Genomic DNA, 26393 nt, shown 5'->3' with positions numbered 1-26393 from the left:
GCAGGAAATTTAACATCTGGGTCAGGGCAGGAGTAAAACAAGTCACGTTTCTGGTGACCCTTTTAGGCCATTGTGGTGCTGCTTGTAGGTGCTTCCCTGAGCTTTTCTGTGGCAAACATGGATTACATACCTTTTTTTTTTTTTTAATGCTTTGGTACAATTTGCGAATGGGCAGAAGAATTAGAGGGGCAGAAGCTTTAGATCGAAGAAGTGAGAGAAAGCAGACAATTTAACACCAAATAAGAAAGCAGGGGGTTGAGAGGAGCAGGCTGTCCTGGCTCAAGCCGATTGCAGAAGGGCACGCAGGCAGCAGCTGTTTCACCTGAGGAAGACATTGCTGGGGTTACCAGAGACTGACGTGGTGCAGACGTACAGACTGAGGTCCAGGGCAATTCCTTCTCGCTTTGAAGAAATCAGACAGGATATCGATCCTCTAAGCGAGCGTGGATTTGCCATTCCAGGCTTGGTCAAGCTTCTCGGTACCTTGCATTTTCTGCCAATGGCTCTTTCCAGAATACAGTAGCTGTAGTGGCTGGTATGGACCCGTCAGTGTTTGCAAGGCATTTCAGCCAGGTACTGAGGGCCATGATGAAATGGGTCAGAGAGTACATCAGGTACCCACTCTAGCTTACCATCCTCATGCCTGCATAAATCAACAGAGGAAACTGATTTCTATTTTAGGAGACTAATTCAGATTGCCAGCAACCCTCACATGGTCCGTGATCTGTATTTATTTGCTGAATTTCTATGCAGTGGCTGTGTCTGCATCCCTTTGTTGATAGAATCGCAGCTTTGGCAGGCAGTAGCTACTCTATTCACAGAACATCACCATAGAGGCATTTTGCTTTGTTAAGGTTAATTCACTGTTCTTAAAAAGCAAGGGAGACAGAAGACCAGTCCCCTGCGGGATAGGGGGTAATGTATTTCTGAAACTGAAAACCAGGGCCACTGGTGTAATGGGTGAACTGCAGTGAGGGCTAGGAGGTGTTAAGCCCTAGAAACATTTTTTCCTATTAATCACAAAATATGCACAATTGCAAACCTGCAAGCTAAAAAGCACACTTTTACATTTCATGAGGTACCCTTAATGCTTACAATTAAAAAAAATATATATATAATCTCTCTTAAATAAATTATTAATACTGCTGTAAGTCACTTTGAGCATTAAAATGAATGTTGGGAATGAGAAGTGTGTGTATATGAGAGAGTACGGAAGTCAGAAGCCTATGTGTTGTGTGTGTGTGTGTGTGTGAGAGAGAGAGAGCATATGGGAGTGAGCCTGTGTGTTTTTGAGAGAGAGTATGTGGAGTGGAGAGCCTGTGAGAGTGTAAGAGAGAGAGAGAGAGAGGATGTGGGTGTGAGATCCTGTGGATGTGAGAGAGGCTCCCACTCCTACACACTTGCTGTGTGTAGGAGTGGGAGCCTGCATATGAAAGAGAGCATCTATGAGTAACAGCCTCTGTGTTTGTGTGGGAGTGGGAACCTGCCTGTGAGAGAGAGTATATAGAGTGAGAGCCTGGATAAGAGAGTGTGTGGGAGTGGAAGCCTGTATGAGGGAGTTAGGAAAGAAGACAGGAGAAGAAACAGAAAGAATAAGAGACCTGAAAAGGGAATTAGGAAAAGACAGACAAGGGGAAAAAAGACTGTGACCAGCAGATTAGAAAAATAAGATCAAACAATAAAAGTAAAAAAAAAAAAAAATTTTTACTTTTGGCGATTGAAATAAGCCATGTTTGGGAATGTGCATTTCTTATATATTTGTATTTTACTATTTCTTCAGTATTCCACTGCTCGCAGAGTCTGGTTTCTTGGGTTTTCCATTTCAGTCTTGTCTGCATGCTTCTGTTTCTAATTTGTAGTCCCTTATTCTGTATTAGGTAAGGGTCTGTCGGTGATGTGTATGTGTGACAGAGGTGCAGTATTTCGGCTAGCGTGTAGTTTCTCTGTAGGATTTGTAGCAGACCGGCTTGTTTGCCCAGTAGGTGGTGTATTAGTGTTCTAGGGCCTGGTGTAATGTTTACCTTGTTGCCTTTTCATAGATAAGGTTGCTGCTCTTTGAGTCCTGAGATATTGCTGTTATGGTATGATATGGCAAGGCTCTAGATGTTTTATTATTAAATTTTTGTAGGGGGCTTGTGTAACTTCACAAAGTGCTTGGCAGTGGAGGGAGTTTGTTTTGCTGTTATTGAAATGACACCAGAATCTGAATAAATATCTTTTTTGCATTATCCTAGTTCTGCTCTGCACCCACTGTAAATGTTAAGTTCTTATGATTATTGCGTTTATTGTAGTTATTGTTACGGTCCCGGTCGCGACGGTCGCGACCCGGCCCTTACCTCCTTGGTCCCGTTCCATCTCCTTGAGCCTGCGGCCTGTTTCACGGAGTCCCCACGGGGGGGACGCCGCCGAGAAACCCTTCCTGGACGCCATCTCCTTAGGCGTGCGCGCGCAGGAGCCGCACTTATGAAGGCCATTTCCCGCCACTGAAGGCTCCACCTTACCCCTGACGTCAGACGCTGCGGCCTATGTAAGGCCACCGCGGAGCCCAGAACTTTGCCTTGCAACGGGGTTCCTTGCGGTTCCCAGTTGCTCCGAGCCCCGGAGCGTGCTATTGCGTTAGCAGCTCTGTTCCTGCCTAGGACTTGCTACGCTTCTGTGTCCAAGTCCTGTCTTTGCTTTTGCTTGGTTCCAGTACCTCTCCTGCTTCAGTGCCTGCCTGGTTCCAGTAACCTGTCCTGCTTCAGTTCGTTTGGTTCCAGTAACCTGTCCTGCTTCAATTCCAGCTTGGTTCCAGTAACCTGTCCTGCTTCAGTTCCTGCTTGGTTCTAGTAACCTGTCCAGCTTCAGTTCCAGTTTGGATCCAGTACCTGTCCTGCTTCAGTTCCTGCCTGATTCCGGATCCCTGCCCGCCTGCTTCAGCTCTAGCCTCCGTGATCTCCTAAGTCCCAGTGGCTGGGCTCCTACGAGCTCCTCCCGGGGGAGCACCAGCTTCCTGGGTGAAGCTCACCATCCATCGCCTGCCTGGTATCGGCCTCCCGGCCTGCCCTCTAGCAGAGACTATAGTCCATCTCTCTCCAGTCTCCCGCAGGCCGGCCCAAAGGTCCACTAAAACAGCTTATCCTCAACAGTTATGATATATTCTGCATTTTTGGAAAGAGGATTCATAAAAGAATTCATTGATATTTTTTTATTATGTGACTGGTTTGATGTTTCTGTGAAGTGTTCTTTGTTTACTTTTTATGTGATATTGTTGTGTATTTATAAACTGCAATACATATAAAATAAATTAATACAGATCAATAAGCTATTTTTAATGTTGGTAAGTGCTTGAAACAAAATATTTTAGAGCATCACTCATGATGCATGATGGCTGTTGCTGACTACAAAGAAATCCATTGTCAGCTGCACTTAGGTATTATTTATTGATAAGAGTAGGGCTCAGATCTGTCTGCCTACTGCCCACCCATGTTAACCTTGCCCCCCCCCCCAAAAAAAAAAAAATCAGTTCTGGCTACGCCAGTGATTGGAAAGACAGGCTAAAAATCAAAATTAAGTTAAAATTTAAAAAAATGTACTTGGCCCACATATGACCTTTGTCCTTTAACTCAGTGCTGCAGGGGTTAAATGCAAAACTTGAAATTATAATGCACAATATATATATATATATATATATATATATACACACAGACATCTATTTTCTACAAATACAGCCACAGTATAAGGGCTCTGGATTTTAAAAGCACTTACTAAAACGGAAGGCCCGGCAAGAGCTGACAGGTCTTCTGGCTATTCTCCTGAAGAGAAGAAAGTAATCCTTGGCTTTTAATCTTAAACCAGCTGTGGCAAAAGAAACATACTTCTGGGGCAGGGCATTGCCCTTAGCTCTCACTTCTGTAGGGGAGAAGGAGACCGGCCAGCCCAAAAAGAATTCCCAGTCTTGCTTTGAAGGATTTGTTAACTGGAGCTTTCCCTGGCCTTCTTGTGTTGCGTTCATCTACCAGGGCTTAGCTGACCCTGCTGACCTTGGCGCTGAAGCTAGGGGATGGGATACGCCATGTGCCACGAGGGACAGCCACCTTTTACTTCATCACATTCCTGAATTTAAGAGTCCCGGTTTTCTCTAAGAAATGCAGAGCAAAAGGAATAGATTAGTCATCCCTTTTTAGTGAACTAACAAGTTATGTTCCCTTCATCAGGTCAAAACAAATGGAAATCCAGTCAGCAAGGGACTGCATGTCCAGAAAGCTTGTCACTAAATGTATTGTTAGCCCGAGCACCGGGAATCATCTTATTTGTTCTTTAATTGACTTTTGTTTCCATGCATGCAAAAGGATTAACACAGCAAGCACCGTGCATACCATGGGGGAAAGCCAGCACTGGAGCAGCCTGCACCTTCTGACAAGGAACTAACTCTGGCCACCAGATGCAGGAGGTTAGAGGAACCTTAGGCAAAAGCCTGGTGGTACCAACTGCAAAGCTACGTTCTGTTCACTGAACCCCCACCTCTGACGATTAAACCAGGCATCAGCTTTGTTCACCCCTCCTGCCCCCAGCTGCCGAGTTCTGATTTGACACACTGCGGTGTGCTCCCCCAGCAGCCCCTGGTGGCGTACAATGGGCCTATAGAAAATATTGCTACGTTATGGGCAAAATAGCAAATGGGAAACATGGCCGTGGTGAACGCGTCTCATGATATAAGAACGCAGCGGCTGGACAGAAGAAGCGGGTAGCGCACCGGATTGCCTGATCCTTACGTCCATATTATATTTTTAGATTCTTCCTTTTCTCTATTAGGGTTGCACCAACAGGATTAGATAATAGAAGCACAGAGGCCCCACCACAAAATCAAAGTGCTCCAGATTTCCAACATATACTGTACATTGTGAAGGGTAATTTTCAGTGGAGTGTGAAAGTCAGCACATTCTCGTGTATGCCTGTATTCTATAAACTGTCTGAGGGGAGCCGCAGAGTTTCTAATACGCTGCCTATCTCTGTCCCGACAGTACACACATAGGAGGTCATTGTCCAAGGAGTTACATGTGTAAATGTAACATGCTATCACAGCAATTTACATGCTTAAAGTGCACGTAATGGGGATAAAATCTATTGACAATTCAATGGCATATGTTGTAGAAATTTTCAAAAGCCCACTCACATGGGTAAAGTGCATTGACGCATGTAAACCCCAGTTTTAAGAGTGCAAATGACCCCCATGGGTTTCAGCGCCCACACATTTTTGAATGCAGGGGGTCGCATCCTATCTACCCCCATTTTACAAAAGAATGCACACATTTTATGCACAAAAGAATTGTAAGCTGTGCGTGCATTTAGCAGGCACTTTATAAAGTCCATGCATACTCCGCTTAGAAAAATACTGCTCCTTTAAATCACCAGTTTACCCAGACTTCCACCAGTCCACTCAGATTTCATTTCCATGACTCACTTAGCAGGGGTAACAGTGTGCATAGAAGGTGGGTAATGTCTGTGCATAGTCCCCTTACAAAATACCAATCTGTGCATGAACCTCCACAGCCCGCCCTGGCATACCCCCTTATTATTTTACATGTATGCACAACACTGCTAGCACGCACACACTTCATGCTTCATACTACTTGTGCACGTGGCTTCCAAGTTTACACACTGACACCCTATGAGGAAAGACTAAAGAGGTTAGGACTGTTCAGCTTGGAGAAGAGACGGCTGAGGGGGGATATGATATATGTGTTTAAAATCATGAGAGGTCTAGAACGGGTAGATGTGAATCGGTTATTTACTCTTTTGGATAGTAGAAAGACTAGGGGGCACTCCATGAAGTTAGCATGGGGCACATTTAAAACTAATCGGAGAAAGTTCTTTTTCACTCAGCGCACAATTAAACTCTGGAATTTGTTGCCAGAGGATGTAGTTAGTGCAGTTAGTATAGCTGTGTTTAAAAAAGGATTGGATAAGTTCTTGGACGAGAAGTCCATTACCTGCTATTAATTAAGTTGACTTAGATAATAACCACCGCTATTACTAGCAATGGTAACATGGAATAGACTTAGTTTTTGGGTACTTGCCAGGTTCTTGTGGCCTGGTTTGGCCTCTGTTGGAAACAGGATGCTGGGCTTGATGGACCCTTGGTCTGACCCAGTATGGCATGTTCTTATGTTCCTATGTAACATACTGAGGCTACTGTTACACTCGGGACAACATCAGCACACCCCAGCCTTTGCCATTAGTCCTGACCTCCAGCACCGATCATCTTAGAGTTATAGAGAACTTAAAATTCTTTTCCATTTTGTTTTGAATTAGAAAACAAAAAAGGAATGAGGCCCTAAATGTCGTCCCTAGTACGATGGTCTTGCCGCAGGTGGACTTGGATTACAAAGTATACAGTTTTGAAAATCAACAACTGCTTTTTCACCCACGTGTTAATTCATTAACCCACACAGGATCAGATTCCAAGGGAGAATTTGGGACATAGGGGCCAGCACGGGTACTTGTTATTTTTCTTTTCATCCCTACCCTTGTCCTGAGTACAAAGGTTGGTCTTAACTAGGGTCTGCCATCAGGCAGGAAACACATATTGTGGCTTTCATTCTCCCAGGGGAAAGCTAATTGCAGTTGGTGAAAGGCTGACCGAGTTTCCGTGTCCTTGGGTACCTCCTGCTCTCAGCAGTTCACACTGAAAGAGAGTTTGATGGTGGCAGGAATAACCAAACACAAAAAAAAGGGTCTGTGCGGTAATTCTACTGAAACATACAGCAAAGTAACCTCGCTATATATATATATGTATGAATTCTCTACATGGGAATATTGATATCTAACACTACTCAACTTATCCTACACTCAGACTTCCACTTCTATCAATCTTATTCCAATAAAAACAAGTTTTTTTTTAATTACAAACACTTTTAAAAATGGACAATATACTGCTTCAACATCATCACTCTAATTAGTACAAATACATTCCACATATCTTTTTAAAATCAATGGGGCAGATTTTCAAAGGGATACGCGCGTACCCCCCGAAAACCTGCCCCAAGCTCCCCCTGCATGCGTCGAGCCTACGTTGCATAGGCTGCCGGCGCGCGCAAAGCCCCGGGATGAGCGTAAGTCCCGGGGCTTTCCTGGGGGGGGGCGTGTTGCGGTCAGCGAATCATCGGGAGCGTGGCCACGGCCTCCTGACCAGCCCCTGGATCGGACCATGGTGCGCTGGCAGCCGACCCGGTAGGCATAACTTTCGCAATAAAGGTAGGGGGGGAATTAGTTAGGGCTGGGGGGGGGGTGGGTTAGTTAGGGGAAGGGAGGGGAAGGTGCGGGGGCGGTGGAGGGAATGGAAGCAGGCTGCGTGGCTCGGCGCGCGCAGGCTGCCGATTTTGCGCAGCCTTGCGCGTGCCAACCCTGCATTTTAAAGGATATGTGTGGCTACGCGCGTGTCTATTAAAATCCGGCGTACTTTTGTTTGGGCCTGGTGGGCGTACTTTTATAAAATCTACCCCAATGTGTGCAAAGCAAGGCATATATGAAGTTCAACGTTTTTTGTCCAATAACCTTAAATCTCCTCGATGTATCCACAGAAAGAGACTCTCTTCAATGTATACACAAATTCAGACCACCAAATGTCTACGCTCCATAGCGTTAAATAGGAGGGTCTGCATGAACCTTTTGTGACGTGAGAAGACTGGACCATCACAAAGGAACACTGAGTATCAGGTTCTGATATTTAATGCTATATTGCTATTTGAATAAGATTGATAGAAATGGAAAAGTCTGAGTGTAGGATAAGTTGTTTATTATTTTATTTATTTATGATTTTTTTTTATACCGGTATTCCTGGGTACATCATATCGGTTTACAGAGAACTTAACAGAAATTACAAAAAACAAGGGAGGGGAGAACAGGAAGACAGGGGACACAGAACGCTGTGTCCTTAAGGAACAAGGAGAAGAGTCTATATATACAGGGGGGGGGGAATACTGTACAGGGATGTGCAGGGCAGTCTGTTATGATGTAAATACATGAAATAAAATGTAGTGAGAATGGCACAATAAATATAATACAAGAGGGTGCATGGAGGGGGAGTGCGGGCGATAATGGATGGGTGGTCCAATGAGGTACAAGCATAGTAAGATGGAATAAAGGTAATACAGAAAGGATAATAGGAGGAAGAGGCTTGTGCAACTATACAGGGCAAAGTTGGGTGATAGATATCAATAATCCCATGTAGAGAATATATACATACATACATATATATATATATAGTGTGTGAGGTTACTTTGTTGTATGTTTTGGTGGAAAGGGTAAAACAAGCTCACGAGGAAGACTTCCAGCCGACTTGGCCAGTAAGATCTCATCCAGGTTACTGAGGCATCCTTTCCGGAAGCAATTCGACCGGATTGATCTGTTTAGGGGAGGCACCACCAGCACCTTTAATTAGCTTTGAGTTGCCCCCCCCCATGCAGGGGTAGGGGGGAGAATTCCCTCTCCCCTCCCTATTGAATTCACTTATTTATTTTTACTGAATGGCAAAACCTGAGTACCGAAGCCGACGGTGCACAGATTAGAACAGCCCCGCTGGGTCAGACCAAAGGTCCACTGAGCCCAGCCTCTCGGCTCTGAGAGGGGTCAGTCGCGAGCTCTAGCAAGTACCCAGAGATCCCGAAGAGAAGATGCAAGTCTCGTTGCCCACTTCCATGGATAAGTGGTTGCTTTTTCCAAGTCTCCCTGTCTAATAATTGTTTATAGACCTTTCTTCCAGGAACCTGTCCAACCCCTTTTTAAAACTCAGTTATACTGGATGCCTTGACCACATCGTCCAGCAACAAATTCCATAGCTTAATTGTGCATTCACTGAAAAAAAACCCAAAAGTCTCTAGTTTGTCGTATCTGCTACCTCTTAGTTTCATGGCGTGTCCCTTAAGCTTTGTACCAGTTAAAAACGTTATCTAACCATTTCTTATGGCACGGCCTATGAAATGAAACCGAAGACCTTAATATGTATACTCTGGAAGAGAGAAGATTCAGGGGGGATACGATGCAGACCTTCCAATACTTGAAAGGAATTAATAATGCACAAACATCAAGAACTCGGCTATTACTCGGCTATTACACCTATGGTTTACATTTCAGCTTAGGGGTAGCGTGCATGGAACTGGCTAAAAATAAAATTGCTGAGTAGACTGGATGGACCATTTTGGTCTTTATCTACTGTAATTCACTAGCTTACTGTCTGTTGCACCCAACTCATGATGACTTTATCCATAGGTGCCAGCTCTGGGGGCGTTGTGAATGCTTGAGCACCCCTAATATTGTCTCCTGCACACCTGTAGCTTGGGAGCTGAGAGCATCAGGTGCAAAGAGACAGTGAGCCCTCTGGGGACAGGGAAATACCTACAGCATTTGAGAGCAAGCTGCTTTGAAAATACTGTAAATAACTAACTAGATAGGTAAAAGAAAACAAAAGTTAACAGTAAGGCAGTGCTTATTTCCTTGCTAATACACCCATCTCCCCCTGCAACCTACTGGCTGCTTGTGAAACAGAAGGATGACTGCACTGCACGGCCGCTGCTACCCTTTCCGGTACGGCAGATACCTTTCCGGTGCAGCAGATACCACCATAAGAAGCTTGCTGAGCAGACTGGATGGGCCATTTGGTCCTTTGCTGCAGACATTACTATATTACTATCATGGAGGTTGGGATCGACAGTATATATATTCTTTAACCATTAGTGATGCGTTGCCTTACATTCTTCCTCTCCTATTTTCAAAGTGGAAGGTGTTCTTGCATTAGTTTAGATTTTGCCTCTAGAGCTCAGGTGGGAGTCAGGCCAATCCTGCTGCTTTAAATCTGCATATCTTTGCCCCTTACTTTAGAGAAGGATTCTAAAATGAGGGTAGGTGAGAGGGTGCAGATAAGGGGCGACAGGGCAATCCGAGGATCATTTGAAGGGTGTGACCTCCTTTGTGAATAATCAAAATGAACAAGAGTGCTGTAGCTGCAACCAACAAAATCTGATTTAAGGAAAAAAAAATATAGAGTTTACATCACTGTTGCAGTCAGGGTATAAAAGCTGCTATGTACACAGCAGTATTGGGTGTCATGGTGATACCTTCTCTCGGGTGAGGGAAAAAAAAATCAGCATTGTAATTATAAATCCCTGCTTAAATACCTCACCCCCCACCCACCCCCAATCCCGGGTGCGATGACAGGCCACGGGTGAGCTCAGCTCACCTCCATTCCTTCAGGTAGGGACCCTCCCTGCCTACCTCTTCCAGGCGAATAAACAGAGAAAGTGGCTGCTTCTCTCTCTTTACTCAGCTTTACTGCAGAGCCTGCCTGGACTTTGCACCTGCACTCTTTGCCACAGTTTTCCAAAGGGAATTTACGGCTGTACTTTCTGGCTGAAGCCTGATGGCAGTAGAAAGTCGACGCAGACATTAGCGCCCGCTTTTTGTGGGTAGATTTTTTTTTTCCTTGCATCGAGCTGCAAATGCTCTCTGTGTGGACTTCCCTGCCGCAGGGGAACACCCTCCTCTCGCTGTGGCTGAAAGTACAAACCCCACAGAAGCCTTCAGCCACCCCCCGAGAGCAGGCAATGCTCAGTCAGGCCACGTTACTCAATCCTGTTTTACCTGCAGAAATGGCTTTGACCACTTCCCTCCCCTCTCTGTGACCCATGAGATGTGTCTAGGAGCCGCCTCCCACTAACAACCTGCTTAATTTGCTCTAAAACTTAGCAGGGACAGTCATGGCAACAGTGTGTGGCTCATCCTTAACTAAGCAAGCCAATCCATAACCAAAAAAAGTGCATAATGTGTCCAGATTCCTAATGTTTAATAGGCGGTACATAAATTTGAAATAAAGATGGCACTTGCTGCTGTATTTTTTTTTTTAAGAGGTTGTATTTACAGGTATCAAAGCAGCTCCTGGCTGAAATAATATTAAAAATATATATATATATATACACACACACAGAGCACTTTACAGAATCACAGACTGTACATGACAGTAACAGACAGTGCAAAATGTACCTTCCAACAGGAGAACTTAAACAGATATTAAAGACCGTGGCATTTCCAGACTCTAATCATACACAGCCTTTCCCGGCCCTCAAACATGCACTACAGGCAGAGCCAGGCTCCCAAAAAGTTACCCAACCACAAGTTTCAGTCTGCAAAACCTTTTACAGCCCCTTGCTTACTCTTAAGAACGCAGAAGGGAAAGACGGTGGGGGCTTCTGGGTAATAGAGAGAACTTGTCCAGCCTCGAGGTTGCCACTGATAAGTTAAGGGCAAAAAAAAGAACATTCTTCTTTAAATAGGTGAGGCCAGCAACCCTCGCTCCTGGCTTGCTTATAAAGGCTGGGGAGGCCGTTGGGTATGCTTACCCCACGGCCCTGGATGGTTAGCGGTGTCATAAAACCCCTTCCCTCTGCTCACCGTAGTCTTGCACACTAAAGGAAAGGCAAAGAAGTGTTCTGGCCACTGCACATTTCACCAACTCTGAAAGGAAGGTTTGAGATTTCAGTAACAGTCTTCATCTGCCACCATGAGATCCTTTAAACACAGTCCTCGGGAGCCCCACGGCTTCACAGCTTCGGCAGGCTGGGGGTTGTTGAGGGTTTTTTTGTACCATTCTGATAAAGTTTTACCTCCCCGAAAGCTTGATAAAAAAAATTGGGATCCAAAATTCCACCCCAAACCCTTTCAACCTCTCCGTTTCTTTTAGAGAGAAGACGCTTCCCGTCTGATCTTTTAGTCAGCCAGCACAAATTCCAAGGCAGCTGAATATTTTTTTTTTTATCTTTAAAAGTCTCCCTTCCCGCCCCAAAACAGCTGCTGTCTGGCTCCCTGTGGCAGCGCTGGCTTGGAGTCACTTGGCCTGCCCCACCTGCAGAGCTGGATGCAGTTTTCTTCCAGAGTCAAATCTGTGGACAGATGTGATAAATTGTGGTTAAAACACCGAGAGCCTTTACCCAGAATACTAATGGCTGCAGCGTGACCCTTCTTCCCCCCCCCGTCTGTCTGAACACTGCCAGGGGAGAGGAGACCCTCACAGCTTGGCATCTGCATATGAATGGAAAGCATCCATCCCCCCAGAAAGGGCACCCTCGCTATTCAGCACACACAGGGCTGAAAGACCAGGAACCAGGCCAAGAACTTAAAATCCCCACCAGCGAGACTGGCAGTGCTCCACGGCCCAACACTACGGTTTAAAAAGAAATATATTTTTAGTGCTAGTAATCCGCTACTGTGCGAGGGCTCGAAGACGGGGAGCACTTTTTTTCTTTGAAACAGACCCTCTCTACTACAGTCCATCTGCGGGGTCACAAGCAATTCTGGCACGACCCCTCCTGCACGGACAGCACCAGCCAGCTTATAAGAACTGATTTTGGTTAGGGCTCTTTCCAGGTAAACTAGCAGGCTGTTTGCTGGGCTTCTATGGAAAATTTGTAGTTACTTCTTGTTTTTGGGTTTTTTTTCCTAACTAGGCGCTCACGTAAAAAGCTGTATGTTCAATTTCAGCATACAGTTTTAACACTAAATGCACATGCTAAAATAAATGTTAACTCCTGCTGCAGTAAACTAACAGTATGCTAATGCAGTGGGAGTTAAAGAAATGTACCAGCCCGAAAATTTGCAAAAAAAAAAGCTACATGGAGGACATAAAAATGATTTGTATAAATAAAGCAGATATCCTAAGGATGGGTACTGGCACCAGCTTCTATCCATAGAACACCACGAGCCCTGGAAACTAAGTTTCCAGCACTAAGGAAATATACGAGTTAAGCCACCACACCTTCCTATATTGGGGGGAGCAGGGTAATAACCAACGCATTCATGGGAGGGCACTGACATGCACAAAACTCCTCGCTGCACACCAAGAGTGTACACACAGCTGCAAGTCAAACCGTGTGCTCTTATTACATTGACCTTTAGGAAGAGAGATCATACTGGGCTGCACTTGTGCAGTGCCAGAGCTGGTGGGTGACGTGGGGCCGGGCCAGTCAAGGAATCGGGCGGGATCAGAACATGCATGCACGTTAAAGTTGTAAATGGGTAAAAATAGAATGTTTTTTTAAAAGCCTGGATATTTCTCTCTGGTATAAACTGGAGGCCATAGAGAATCTGCTAATGAACGAAAGTAGTGCTGCCCCAGGGCCCTAGAGCACCCGTAGGCTGTGTAACCTGACTTTGCAAGGGCTCCTTTAATATTTTCTATTGGCCAGTTGTAGTAAGGAATTTGTGCTTCTTTTTTTATTTTCTTTTAATTCTTTATTAGCTTTTTCGATAACTCATAAACACAACAATACAATATTATGTACAAACCTCGACGGAATTTGTGCTTTAATCTGCATTTATGACTGGGTGGTAGTAATATGCACTAAAAACTATTTCAGCCAGAGATAACACTGCTCTTTAAAAAAGAAGCAGTTTAATTGCTGTAATAGTTCACTCAGATATAGAAAAGTAAAGTCTTATTATACACCGTATTTCACTCTCCTGAATAAAAACAATCATTGCCATTTATTTATTTATTTTTTTACAGGGGTGCAGGGCGTGGATCTTAGGAGGCTACTGTTAGGTTAAGGAGCTTCTCTGTTAACATTAAGGAACGCTGTTGATGCTAGAGAAGACTGGATCTAAGCAACCAGGGATGAGAAATTTAAGAGGAGCCAAACCTATTTTAGGAAGAATAAGATCTGGTAGCGCCAGGGGCAAGGATGCCACGGGTTCATATCAAAAGATGATAGCAGGACAGCTGGGACAAAACCCCGAGAGGAGGCAAACAGAATTCCCAGGAGAAATGGGCATCAGAGCCACCCCACGCGCACACACCAGCAACCTGAGGGACAGAAACGCTTCTGAGCCTCACCCGTGAGGAGGTACCAAAATAAAAACCTGTCTTTAGTATTTAAAAAAAAGAGTGCAGGCGTAACCAAAGCTTAAAGTTCAGGATGAAGCCTACCCTTTGCAAAGCCTACTGCGGACACCCCAGCAGCCCTGCACCTCCCACCTAAGGACCAGGCCCCATTCCCAGCCGCTCCCCACCCGCAAGCACTGCTGCTTGACCCTTCTAACCTCCTCTCAGCGGAAGAGGCTGAAAGATCAGTCCTACTTCCCATGCTGCCCGAAACCTGATACCTCTTGGAGAACTGGGAAGATGTTTATTCATTTTAGTTTTAAAGAGAGCCCCTATTGGTATCGTTTTCAAAGGCACTGGAGGCCGTAAGCCATAAACCCGTCAAACTGACCCCCTCCTGAGAAGCCTTCACCAGACTTCCCAGCTTGGCCTCCCCCTGGTTTAATCCTCCCTAGCAACATTCTCATCAGCTTTGCTCCCTGGGGACAGGAGATTCCCCGCTACCAGTGTCCAGTATAATTAAGCTGGATTTAGTTCAGGCTGCACACAATAATCCCCCCTTTTTTTTTAGTCCTTTTAATTCATGTAGCCAAGGGATTTTGGCAGTTGGGAGAGGTGAATTAGATGGACTGCCAGTGACAATTATAAGAAATCATTTTGCAGCAATATCAAAATGTATAACTTATATTGGAGCCCTGGGATAGTCTTACTGGGGCTTTTTTTTGTAGGTTTCTCAATAGTGTGAGAGGGCAGGGAGGGAGGAATGCTGAGATATTTTAAACTTATAGGGAGGATATTGATTGGGGGCTGGAATTGCAGGAGCAGCAAAGACAGCCTGGAGGGGAAATTAGACAATGAAAAGAAGTTTGCTGGTTACATTTTACATGCGGCATTCCACTGGATTAAGCCATGCCACATGCAAGAGGCTTATGCCCCTAACTCTATGTTACCTACTCCTCCTTGCATCTAGACTGATCACCAGCATAACAGGCTGAGTTGTGCACACAGGAGACCAAGAGAAGATTTTTGCATGAAACTAGGGTTGAAAATAAAAACTCTCAATGGAGTCACATGATACAGTTGTAGCAGGTGGTCGGGTTCCTGTCCTACCTCAGCTTTTAGATGTTTTTGAGCCCTCGTCTGGCTGTTTGTGGCTTTAAAATGGGCAGCAAAGCCCTGAAGAAGTTTTTGCCCATGACTGGTCGCACTGCTTGTTCACCCCCCCAAGTGCTCATGCAGGAAAGCAATGAGTGACAGAACAGCTAACTGCGAGGACGAGGGCCCAGGCGAGGTGACACTGCCTGTCGAGTTCGTTGAAGCTATTAAGATGGTGATGCAGCAACTCTGCGACAAAACTCACACCAGCCTGGCCGCTACGTTGGAAAATATGGTGGGATAGGATGGGCCAATTAGTATGGACATTGTGAAACAAATGCCAGGCTGGAGAAGTGGCTGAATGCGTGGAGGAAATGGAGAATGACACTCACCAGCACCTGGCAGAGTCTTGACATTTTGGTGTGCACAAATCAAAGAAGGTTGCCCAGCTGGATGACATCGAGAACAGGAACCAACGCAATAGTCTGCGCGTTATAGGAGTCCTGGAGAAGGTAGAAGGCGGGGGACTCCTCAGTTACCTAGCCAAGTGGCTTCCCAAAGTGCTTGACCTGGAATGTAAAAATGGCTGCCTGAAGACAGACTGAGCACATCGGGCTTATGCACAAAGTCATCCTAGGGCCCTCCTCTTAAACGTTGCATCACTACAGGGATAAAGGCAAGAATCTAGAGGCCAGCAGGCAGAAGGAGGAAATTTTCTGTCAGGGCCGACAGGTGTATATATTTCAGGACTTTTCAATGGAAGTCCAGAAACAGCGCCAAAGCTAAAGGGAAGTAAACCAAGTGCTCCAGAAGCATGGTCTCCCATATGCACGCTTATTCCCAGCGCATCTGCGAGTGCAACACGAGAGATCCACCCATCTATAATGATGCAAAGGCAGCCATGCAGTTTGTTCAAGGGCTTCCTAGAGGAGGCGGAAGCTGCGAGCAGTCCTGAATCAAATCAAACTTTTAATACATCTCCTTTATTAATATGATTTAGGAGGTGAAGAACCGAGTGGGGGGGCTATTTGAGAAATGGATGGGAAAGAGAGGGGATGAGTGCATGGTTTGTAACTTTGGGTGGATGGGAGGGAAAAACCAGGATTTTTTATTTTGGGAATGAAGGTAGATTGAGAATTAAGGGGGGAGGGGGAGGGCAATGTGGTGCTTTCCTTGTCACTATTTGGAGAAGGCCACTTGCCAAGCAGGAGCACAGGTGGGAATTTGGAGGCGGATAGAGAATGAGCAAGCAGCTCGTTTTAAGGATGATGTCAATGAGTTGGGTCAGGGAGAGAAGGGATGAAGACGCAGGACATTACTGCGTCAGTGCCAGGCACTTTCACAGCGGAGAAATGCTCCTGTGACCCTGCCCTACAGTGACCTTGCAAGCATGCTTATGAGGGAGGGAAGGGATGGTTGGGGTTGCATTTTTTTGGGGGGGGATTGAGAGTTTTTCTGTGGTGAATGGTTGTGTGCATAATGGGCCTGGACTGCAGGGGCTCCTCTGTCCAACTGCACTGGCAGGTGGGAAGGAAATCACAGATTTGGTGATATGGGGCAGGAGGAAATGGAGATTACTCCACAATTATGACAAATATTTAAAGGTTGCTGTTACTTTGGGGTGTTTGTTGGTTAGTTGAGGAGAATGGCAGGTTTTTTTTTTGTCAGAAATGGGGTGGCATGATTTCCTGAACAGACTGCCTTTATTTGAAATCCAACCTGTCATGTTGATTATGACAATTAATAATTTATCCCTCAATGCATGGGGCACTGGAACTCCAATAAAGCAGAAAAGAATATTAAACTATCTAAAGCTCCGAGGGGCAAAAGTCGCGTTCTTACAAGAGGCTCGCTTGCTGGAGGCAGAGCATAACACACTTCAACGTGAGTGGGTGGGGCAGGTGTATTCTGCTTTGGACACCACTAACAGCAGAGGTGTTTTCACATTAATTCACAAGAATTGCCTTCTGGTACTTGAAAAACCTTGGCTGATCCTGATGGGCAGTCTGTGGCCTTAGAATGCAGTCTATATGGGAAGTCATTTGTGTTGATAAATGTATATAGTCCTAATGAGGGGCAGCAGGCTTATTATAAGCAGTTGACAGGATAACTGGAGGGATTTCCAACAGCCCCAGATATTATGGGAGGGGAATGGAACAGCTTAACTCGTCTGTCCTAGGGAATAAAATTCTGCGCTATGATCTCAGAAGCTATTAAGAAGTTTCTCTAGATACACGAGAGGACAGAGCAATCCCCAGAGAACTGTGGAAAGCTTTGAAAGCAGTGTTGAGGGGCCGCATTATAAGTTTGCTAGTCATCTTAAAGCAAAGAGAGAAAGAGCAGGCCTTAGAACGACAGATCTATCAACTTGAGAACAGACAAAGATTTGTGTTCTCCCAGAATTTACCAACAATTGCAGAAATGCAGAGTTGAGTTGAAGAATCTGCAGGTTATTAAGATGGAGAAATTGTTCAAATTTGCTAAACAAAAAATGTATGAGCATGGGAACAAATGAGCATGTTATGAGCGTGAGCGCTTAGGAAGTGAGCTCAGCAAACATTAACAGTATTAAGGGGAAATATTGAGACATCAACTTCCTGAAATTAATCGAATCTTTAAGGAATTCTATGCTGATTTATATTCGGCATCTGAAGAAAGTAGTGAGGAGATTTCTGCATATTTCAACGAAGTAATCCTCTAAGCTTACAGAGGTGCAGCTCCTATCACATTAGAGGAAGTTAGAACAGCTATAGGAGAGCTACCGCATGGTAAAAGCCCAGGGCCAGATGGATTCGCTCTTGAATTTTATAAAACCTTCCCCTTGTGATCTGTTTTGGCACTTGCAACTGTCTCCTGATGTTGATAGCAACCTATTGGAAACCACGATAGAGCTAGTTTATGAGAGGCAAGGACAGATTAGGTCCTGGCTCATATCAACTCATTTCTTTGCTGAATGCAGACATAAAAATGTTGGCCAAGGTTCTTTAGCTTAGAATGGAGGTGGCGATGGAATATCCGATTCAACCGGATCAGACGGGGTTTGTTAAGGGAAGACTATCAACCACCAACACTCGATGGTTATTCAATATAGTTTCTTTAGCAAAAAGATAAAATCCCAGGATGGGAGGTCTCACTCAATGCAAAGAAGGCCTCAGAGATTGCGATGGCCTTTCCTGTTTTCTGTGCTGGAGAGGTTTGGCTTCCTAGACCCTCTGCTGGGCACAGATCGGAACCCTTTATCATCGGCCCACGGCTCAGGTTCTAATGAATGGTTATCAATCAGAAGCTCCCTCTGGGAACTCTGGTTTCTGCTTCTGTTAAACCCTAAGCAGTCAGGGCTCTGGTTGCTAAGTCTGTTAAATTAATATGGCAGACATTCATGATACTAGGTATATGGAGAGATATAATATGGAAACAGGTCTCTGCTGGCAGGGGGGGGTCTGGGAAAGCATGGGTCAGTGCCTGATACCTGTTTTAATTCGGAGTAAGTGCAATTATTAAGACATCCTGGCTCACAATTTAGAACGTGTACTGTCGCCTGTGTTGTTGTGCACCTCTTGTTAAATACAGTTTAAAAGAGAAAAAAAAAAAAAGTTTCTGGCATCATAAGAAGCCACGAATCAAAACGTGTCCTTTGTGGAGACCTAGGGAAGGAGGTGGCATGAACCTTCCGCAGCATGGAGGTGTCTTACTGGGCAGCCCATCTTCAGGGGGCTCCTGTGCTTACACAGAGATCAGAGTCAGCCTTGGCATTCCCTGGAAACATATCTGGCGGATGGTGCAGATTTGTCCTATTTGCTGCTTTTACCACCGCTGTCCAATCTGGCAAGGTGGGCGGGTGGAATGGGCCTCCTGATGCAACACACGCTAAAGCTGCTGCTGCCCATACCTCCCCTGTTACTCCCCTGAGAAATAATCCCTCCACTCCAGTGCAGGCTTACAGTGAGGCAGCAATGTGCCGGAGGGCAGGGTTGAAACTTGTGGGGCAAACGTGAGACGAGGAAAGTGTGGAAGTTCAGTCTTTTTTCGGACCAGAGATTAGAGCATGGCATAAGAGCAGCATCTCAGAGCTTCTACGATAGACTGGGGGCAGCACTTGGGCACCATCGGGAGTGGGGATGGGAACCTGGCCCGCCATCTCAGTCCGAGAGGTTATTCCTGCAGGAGGATTCCCTCGCTATATAAAGCTATTTTGGGAGGGTTGCTGATCCACCGCTTAAGTGTGTTGATCAATGGACTAGAGACATTAATTAGAATTTGACGGTGGCCGACTGGAAATATATTTGGACAGATGCTCATAAAGTATCCATTTGCAGCAGGAGGGTGGAGCTGATGGTTAAACTGCTGTACCGCACACATAGGTGCCCTCTATTTATTGTTGCTTTCTCTCCTAGATCTTCCAGGCTTGGAGGCCTAGATCTTCAAGGCCTTTTGGAGAACCCTTAGTCAGGAAATGGGCAAAATACTGCACAGGATTCTCGAGTTAACACTGGAGCTGTCTCTTTTGGGGAGATGGGAAGCCCAACTCTTGGCTACAACTAAGAACTTATTGGTGAATCAATTAATTCACGTGGGCAGATTTACAATAGCGATGATGTGGAAGTCCACCCAAATTTTAAAGCATGGAATAGACATATATGATATTGCGTTAATTGAAAAAAGCTAACATCTTTGAAAGATAACTACATATAAGATATGGAAATGTTTTGGGGAATACTGGACTAGGAGGGGTGGGCAGAGGATGAACTGCCAGTGGTTTCTGGTTTTCTGGATGTAAGTGGGGGGTTCCCTATAACCCGAAGTGCTCTGCTGGGATATGACAAAGCGAGTTTTTCCTTTTTTCTGCTGTATGTAAAGATCTATATGTTGTTCCAATGTCCTGACATGGGGGGGTAAGGTGAGTTCATGTATGTACGGACTATATTTTTGCTTATTCCTCTCTTGCACATGGATGTTCGAGGGGGCGAGGGAGTATCATGGTGTTCTGAGTTAAATAAAAATTAAAAAAAAAAAAAAAAAAAACTATCCAAAATATTTCTTAGCGACCAATGTACAAATAAATAAAATGGCAGGCCACCCTCCTAGGAGTTGGCTGCATGTGTTATTGGGGGAGCCCACAAGGCCATTCTAACGATAAATAACGAATGGCTTATTATTGGCATTACCTTAGAAAGGACTCTTTAGGCAGAGAGGTATTTCCAGGTGCTGACAAAGGCAGTGGGGATCAGGGAGTACGGCACCGTGGTCACACTGCTCCAGGTATCGCAGGATGGGTCATAGCAGTCCAGGGTTTTGCACCGTTGAGCGCCACAGTAGCCACCGACCACATAGAGTCTGTTGCCCGAAGCGACGGCCCGGCAGCTTATGCGCTTGGAGGTCACATCCCCTAACTTGGCCCACTGGTAGGTCTCGCTGTTGAAGCGGTAGGCTGAACTGGCCGAGAACTCCGTGTCGCCCCCGATCACGATGACATGGCCACCCACTAGCGCGGCCGCCGTGTAGCGCCAGTTCTGGGGACAGCTGGTGGGCACGGTCCATCGGTTTTGGCAAGGGTCAAAGCACTGCACTTTCGGCAACTTATCCCGGTTGATGCTGGTTCCGCCGAATACAAAGAGCTTCATTTGGGCCCCAACCACAGCAGCATTACTCACACCTTCCCGCAGAGGGGCCATGAGGGTCCATTTGTCTGCCTGGGGGTCGTACTGCTCCACCTGCTTCAGAGAGACCGAGGGCGAGGCTGGGAATGAACCTGTCACGGCCGTATGGCCTCCCACTACATATAGGCAGTGATCGAGCTCTGCAGAGCCGTGGCCAAATCGGGCTACCAACATAGGGGCCGCCTTGGACCACTCGTCATGGAGGGTGTCGTACACCCACACATCCTTGGAGGCACCATTTTCGGAGCCTTTTCCACCGGTGACGTAGACTTTGCAGCCGATGGCACAGGCGCTGCACTCCTTGCGGGGGCTGGGGATGTCCGTCCTGGGGATGATTTCGCTCGTCTCGCGGTCGACCATGTAAATTTTGTCACACATGAAGGTCTGGCCGCCCAGCAGCAGCAGGGCTTGGCTCACCTTCCGCGGCCTGGCACAGAAGCCCGTCACCAGGCCGTCGTTTTGGAGGATCTTCATCTTGCAGCGGATGGCGTCCTCCACGATCTCCGCCCCCAGTTTGTGGCCGAGGACCAATTCATCCAAGGCTACCGCGCTCTTCAGGTAGACCTCCGGCAGGAGGGCGAGGCGGACGCAGCGCAGCAGGTCCGGCAGGTCGTCGCGACGGCGAGGGAGGTCATACTTGATCCAGGCCATGACCGCTTCGTAGACTAGGCTCTCGTCTTCAACTTCCAATTCCTCACTCAAGACTAGCTCCTGGAGTTTGTCCTTGGGGAGCCTCAGGAAGTCTTCGGTGGCATACAGGCAGGTGAAGCTGGCCAGGCACATCCTCCAGGACAGCTCGAAGAGCCGCTCGCAACAGTAGGCATCCGAAAGCAGCATCATGTTCACACAGTTGGCAGGGTGGAGGTTCCTCTCCAGGAACTCTGCCGAAGCCTCTCTGATGTCCAAAAACTGGAGCATGTCACCTGCTTCCAACAGGGACTCTGCATTCTCCTCGTTGATAATGAGGCGGGCAGAGTAGGCATAGTCCAGGAGCAGCTCCAGCACTTCGGGATGCAGAGTGTCGCGGAAGTTGACCTCGGCGTCCCGGCTCTCTCTCAGGCCACCAGCGAACATGGCGTCAAAGTAGCGGCTGCAGGAAGCCAGCACCGCCCTGTGGCAGGGGAAGGCCCGGTCGCCAGCCAGCAGGACCACGTCGGTGAAGAGACTGCGCTTCCGCAGGAGGTTCAGGTGTGTCAGCAGGCTGTCCGCATGCCCCGGTTTATGGAACAGATGGATGTTCATGGAGCCGGAGCTTGAACGAGACTTGCGGTTTTCGTGGCTACTGACGGACATTTTCCGGAATGTGACTCTGGAAGAGAAGGAGCAACAAAGCAAATACCATGAACGAGAAAGTAAAATAAAATCTCTTATCAATGCACTTCAAATGGTCTGAGATGCAAAAAATCGGCTGGGAGGTTCTTCCACACTAGCACCACTTTCTGCAAAGAAATATTTCCCTTAATGTTATTTCCAAGTCTAACCCCTTTCAGCCTCATGTTTATGTCGCCACCCCCAGTTCTACAATTTCCTTTTTACTGAAACTTGGATAAAAACATGTATTGATTTCTTGCACATATGTAATGTTTTGCATTGGATATTTGACAATAAAACGAGTCATTGGATGGGAACAATCCTAAAGTCCCAGTGCCCAGACGTGAACTACAGAAGGAATACATCCCATGCCTCTCATTCCATTTGTTTCTCTGCAGCAACCAAATGTGTTGGGAATTTTAATGCCACAAGCTGGGCAGAGTTAAATCCCAGCTTAAATAAGAAGGGGGCCAATTTTAAGGCAATCAGGGAATGTCTGAAAAGAAAACAGAAAAGAAAGAAAGGAAACCCCTCCCAGATAATCTGTTTTGTCAGATGTTTTTCTTAGACCTGAACATTTGGGAAGTTAATAAATTTTCTTTAAAAGGAAAAAAAAACCTACATGGCTAGCACAATTCCTTATATACACATTGCATGGCTCGCAACACTTCTAAAAAGACAGAAACGTTTTCATTGAATGCAAACAAGGGGCCAAACTGATACATATGGAGATTAGACAAATTCACATCCTTGCAGGAATCAAGCAGGTTGTTGCATTTTTTTTTTCATGCAAAAAGGTGCTCTCTCTATCTCTTGCCAACTGCCAGTGTTGCAGAGGACAACCTGACACTCAAGCTGTGAGCCTTAAACAGTCCCATAACAGCCTTGATTAAAAACAGTGAGGGGACAAGCATGCCCTGGCATATCACCTGCCAGCACTCCCTCTCTATTCAGGAGCTAGCCAGTAACTTCCTAGCCCAGCCGAAAAGTACACAAGGGGCCCATTGTACTGGAAAGCCAGCATGGAGAGGGAGATACTTGCCTGGCCGGCTCAATGACAGGGATTTAATTATGCAGAAGAGAAGTTAGCAATAATTGCTCCAGAGCGAATACAATTTGTGGCTCCCGCAGTGTCTAGGGACAAGTCTTAAAATTAAAAATTCATTTTGCAGAATGCAAAAAAAAAGTCAAGTAAACTGTTCTGATTTATATATCCAAAGAGTATGAATTACAGTCTTTACATCACCCTTCACACTCTGTCTATACTGCCCTTCCAAGGTACCACAAGTCTAATTGGGTTTTCACAGCTCAGTGCCTTTAGTAATAATGTGTACACATCTTGTGATCAGACTGCAAAGATCTCAGTGCCAGAATTCACTCTAGATTGCTTTCCTGTCCCATTTAAGAGTTTTAGCTGTACTTGGAAGGTGCTGGCAGAGTGCAGGGGAATCTGATGACAAACAGCACAGCAGCAGCCTCTGAGCAGCTTAACTGTATGTAAGGAGGAGTTTAAGAAATTCTAAATTGGAGTCCCCCTCCCAAAAAATAAAATAAGTTAATATTTGTTGGGCAGACTTGAAGACTTAGTTATCTCTTTTATTGAACTAGCTTAGCACATTTTATACCACCTACAATGTCTATGCTGACCCTGCATTTCTATGCTTTTTAGGAGGAGGATAGATACTGTGCCTGTGAAATTATGGCAGGTCACCAAAATCATACCCAAACTGCTCTGTAGAGTGGTTACAGCATGTTTGGTGACTCGATACAATGGGCCTCATGTCCCTTCTGTTTCAGTTACTAGCCCTAGGGGCAGTTTTTGTCTTATGTCACACACATTATATAATAAGCTTGGTTCATCAGTCTGCAGTGTTCAAACCATCCATGAGATTAAACGAGTGCAGGGCGGAACCTCCCTTATATTCTTGGGCCTGAGGAACCTAAAGCAATAATTAGCAATAGGAACAGCATGAAGACCAGTACACTCACGGGTGCAAGACTGCTCTCCTATAGCCGCACAATCAGCACAAGTCCTGTTGTTGCAATAGCAGCAGATAAGAGCCCTTGGAAAGATTGTGTTTACATTTTGCTGGGAGACTAGGTTATAAAGAAAATAATTAATGATTGGGGAAGAGAAACAGACCAGCAAGTCCACTCTAGTTCTATCCGAATACATCTTATTTATTTATTTATTTAGAACTTTTCTATACCGACTTTCCAATAACAGAATTACCAGAATCCCAAAGCTCACCAGCAAAGGCAAAGAGAGATAAACGGGCCGAGTTATCAGAAGCCAAGACATGCAAGCTGATCCTGACAGGCTACGACAATACTGAATTTGTTGTAATAACTCCAGGCACAAGAGCTGAAGTTGCAGTTCGTTTTTAAAAGAATCTTTTTCCTTCTAAGTGCTTTGGCATATAAAGTGTCCTCTTCCATCCCAGAACCCCAGCAGCCACTCTGAGAATAAGGCGACCTTCTCTTCTTTCCTAGCAGAACTGCATTAAAAGATGCATTTTATTTTATTCCCTGAAGTTTCTCACGTCTCCAAAATTCACTTAGTCTATCTTTTTCATACCACAAAAATGTAAGCGATGGTGGACGTCTGACATGCATCCCTGACTATCTCTCCCTGAGTGCAGAATGAAGAGCCCCAAGACTTATCATTCTAAATATTTGTACAATGTTATCACCCCCTCTGCCACCCTCTCCCTGGGTAAACATTCCTAGTGTCTCCCATCAACCAGGATACAGTACATGGCCCAATCTACCGTAGGTGGATAAGGCAACAGCAAAAGCCAGAAAGATACTTGGGTGCATAGAGGGGCAGGACCTGCAGAAAAAAGGAGGGGACATTGCTCCTGTATAAATGCCTAGTGAGACCTCATTTGGAGTACTGTGTACAATGCTAGAGAGTGCACCTTCAAAAGAATATAAACTGAATGGAGTCGGTCCAGATAGCAGCTACTAAAATGGTCAGTGGTGCTCATTATAAAGTGTATGAGGACAAAGATCTAAACATGCTTACAGCACAGGCAGGATAGGGGAGATATGATAGTAGCATTTAAATATATCCAATGTACTATATTAACCAGGAGGTGGGCCTCTTTCAACAGAAAGCAGGCTTTGAAAGGAGGGGTCATGGGATGAGGATGAAAGGGGGTAGACTCGAGAATAATATAAAGAAATATTTATTTATAGAGAGGGTGGTGAATGCATGGAACAGCCTCCCTGTGGAGGTGATGGAGACAAGGGCAGAAAGCATGGGGTGAGCACAGGGGATTTCTGAGGGAGAAGAAGGGATTGTACAGCTGACAAGATAGTACCTAAGCCTCTTCGGCTATTAAGTTTCTCCGTTTCCCCATCCATCATCACAGTCGACTTAGTGGTTTAAGGGCAGATTGTAGAAATGCAACCTGCCCCAATATTGAAGATGCACAGAGACAATGCAGAAAATGCACAAAGCACAGCACTCGTGGCGGGCTGCATTTATTAATCCCCCTGGTGCCCTCATGGCCATATGCCAAGTGTGGCTGATGTTAGCAGCAGCAGGAGGATTATATCACAGTAAAACCACGATGAGAGCTGGGAATAACTTGCTCTTGGGTCCGGGCACTGTGGCCTTCTTACCAGTTCCATGTGCCCACAGCGTGCCCTGGCACTGCTGGTGGAGGCGGGGGGAGAGTGAACAAAGTACACGTGGGAAACCCGGGTGTGCGGAGAGAAGGGCAAGGGACATTGGGGGGGGGGGGGGGGGGGAGAACAGAGTGCGACGAAGTAGAAAAAGATAGCAAAGTGGACACAGAAGGAAACAAAGCGCTGCAGAATAAAAAAAAAATGCAAAGTTGCATAAGAATGCTAACGATACAACTTAGTCCAGAGTAGTGCGCAAAGCCAGGCTGCGTGGACAGAGAAGAGCGAGAGCCTATCCCGGGGAAGGGAGGGGAGGAGCAGCACACACTCACCTCTCTGCGTCCTCTCCGGTCTGCGCCTCACAGTGAGCACCCGGCAGCCGCACCGCACAAAGCCCTCACTGGACAGTCCCGCCCACCTCCACCGCCAACCAATCACCGCCCAAGAAACCAGACAGCACGAAGGCTGCTGCCGGGTCCTACTGCTTGCCGGCTCTAAACACGTAATTGCCGTGGATTTAATAATTATTCCTATCTTTTTATTAATAATGTATTTACACGTCTAGTGCCATATAAGAGGTCGACCCTCTGTAAAAGAGGCAAGTTGAAATATCTCCACCGAACAGATCCCAGTACAGAGAGCAGTGAAAGCCCAAGTTCTAGTTAGTTCTACCACGTTCAGTAATTCTTTTATGTACAAATGCCTGTGAGAGACGAAGTTCTTTTAAGCAGATGTCGCATGATGCATAACAGAATAAATATATAGCAAACATGATAATCATTTTGTTTTTATCCATACCCCCCCCCCCCCCCTCAATTCAAGTTTTTTTTTTTTTGTACTTTCTGTGC

The 26393-nt window shown here is 45.9% G+C and overlaps 1 protein-coding gene across 1 annotated transcript; it reads right to left on the bottom strand.

Moving 5' to 3' along the window:
- Window positions 1–10802: 10802 nt before the first annotated feature.
- LOC115097947 (ectoderm-neural cortex protein 1-like) lies at window positions 10803–25936 on the bottom strand. The gene is made up of 3 exons (XM_029614137.1): window positions 25878–25936; window positions 20110–21910; window positions 10803–11912 (listed from the first exon to the last, which is right to left on the bottom strand). The coding sequence occupies exon 2, from the start codon at window positions 21892–21894 to the stop codon at window positions 20125–20127; it is 1770 nt and encodes a 589-aa protein (XP_029469997.1). The 5' UTR covers window positions 21895–21910; window positions 25878–25936; the 3' UTR covers window positions 10803–11912; window positions 20110–20124.
- Between the last annotated feature and the right edge of the window lie 457 nt (window positions 25937–26393).

This window comes from Rhinatrema bivittatum, chromosome 8, assembly GCF_901001135.1.
Source record: "Rhinatrema bivittatum chromosome 8, aRhiBiv1.1, whole genome shotgun sequence".
Lineage (NCBI taxonomy): Eukaryota > Metazoa > Chordata > Amphibia > Gymnophiona > Rhinatrematidae > Rhinatrema > Rhinatrema bivittatum.
This window is presented reverse-complemented; position numbering and strand designations above follow the sequence as displayed.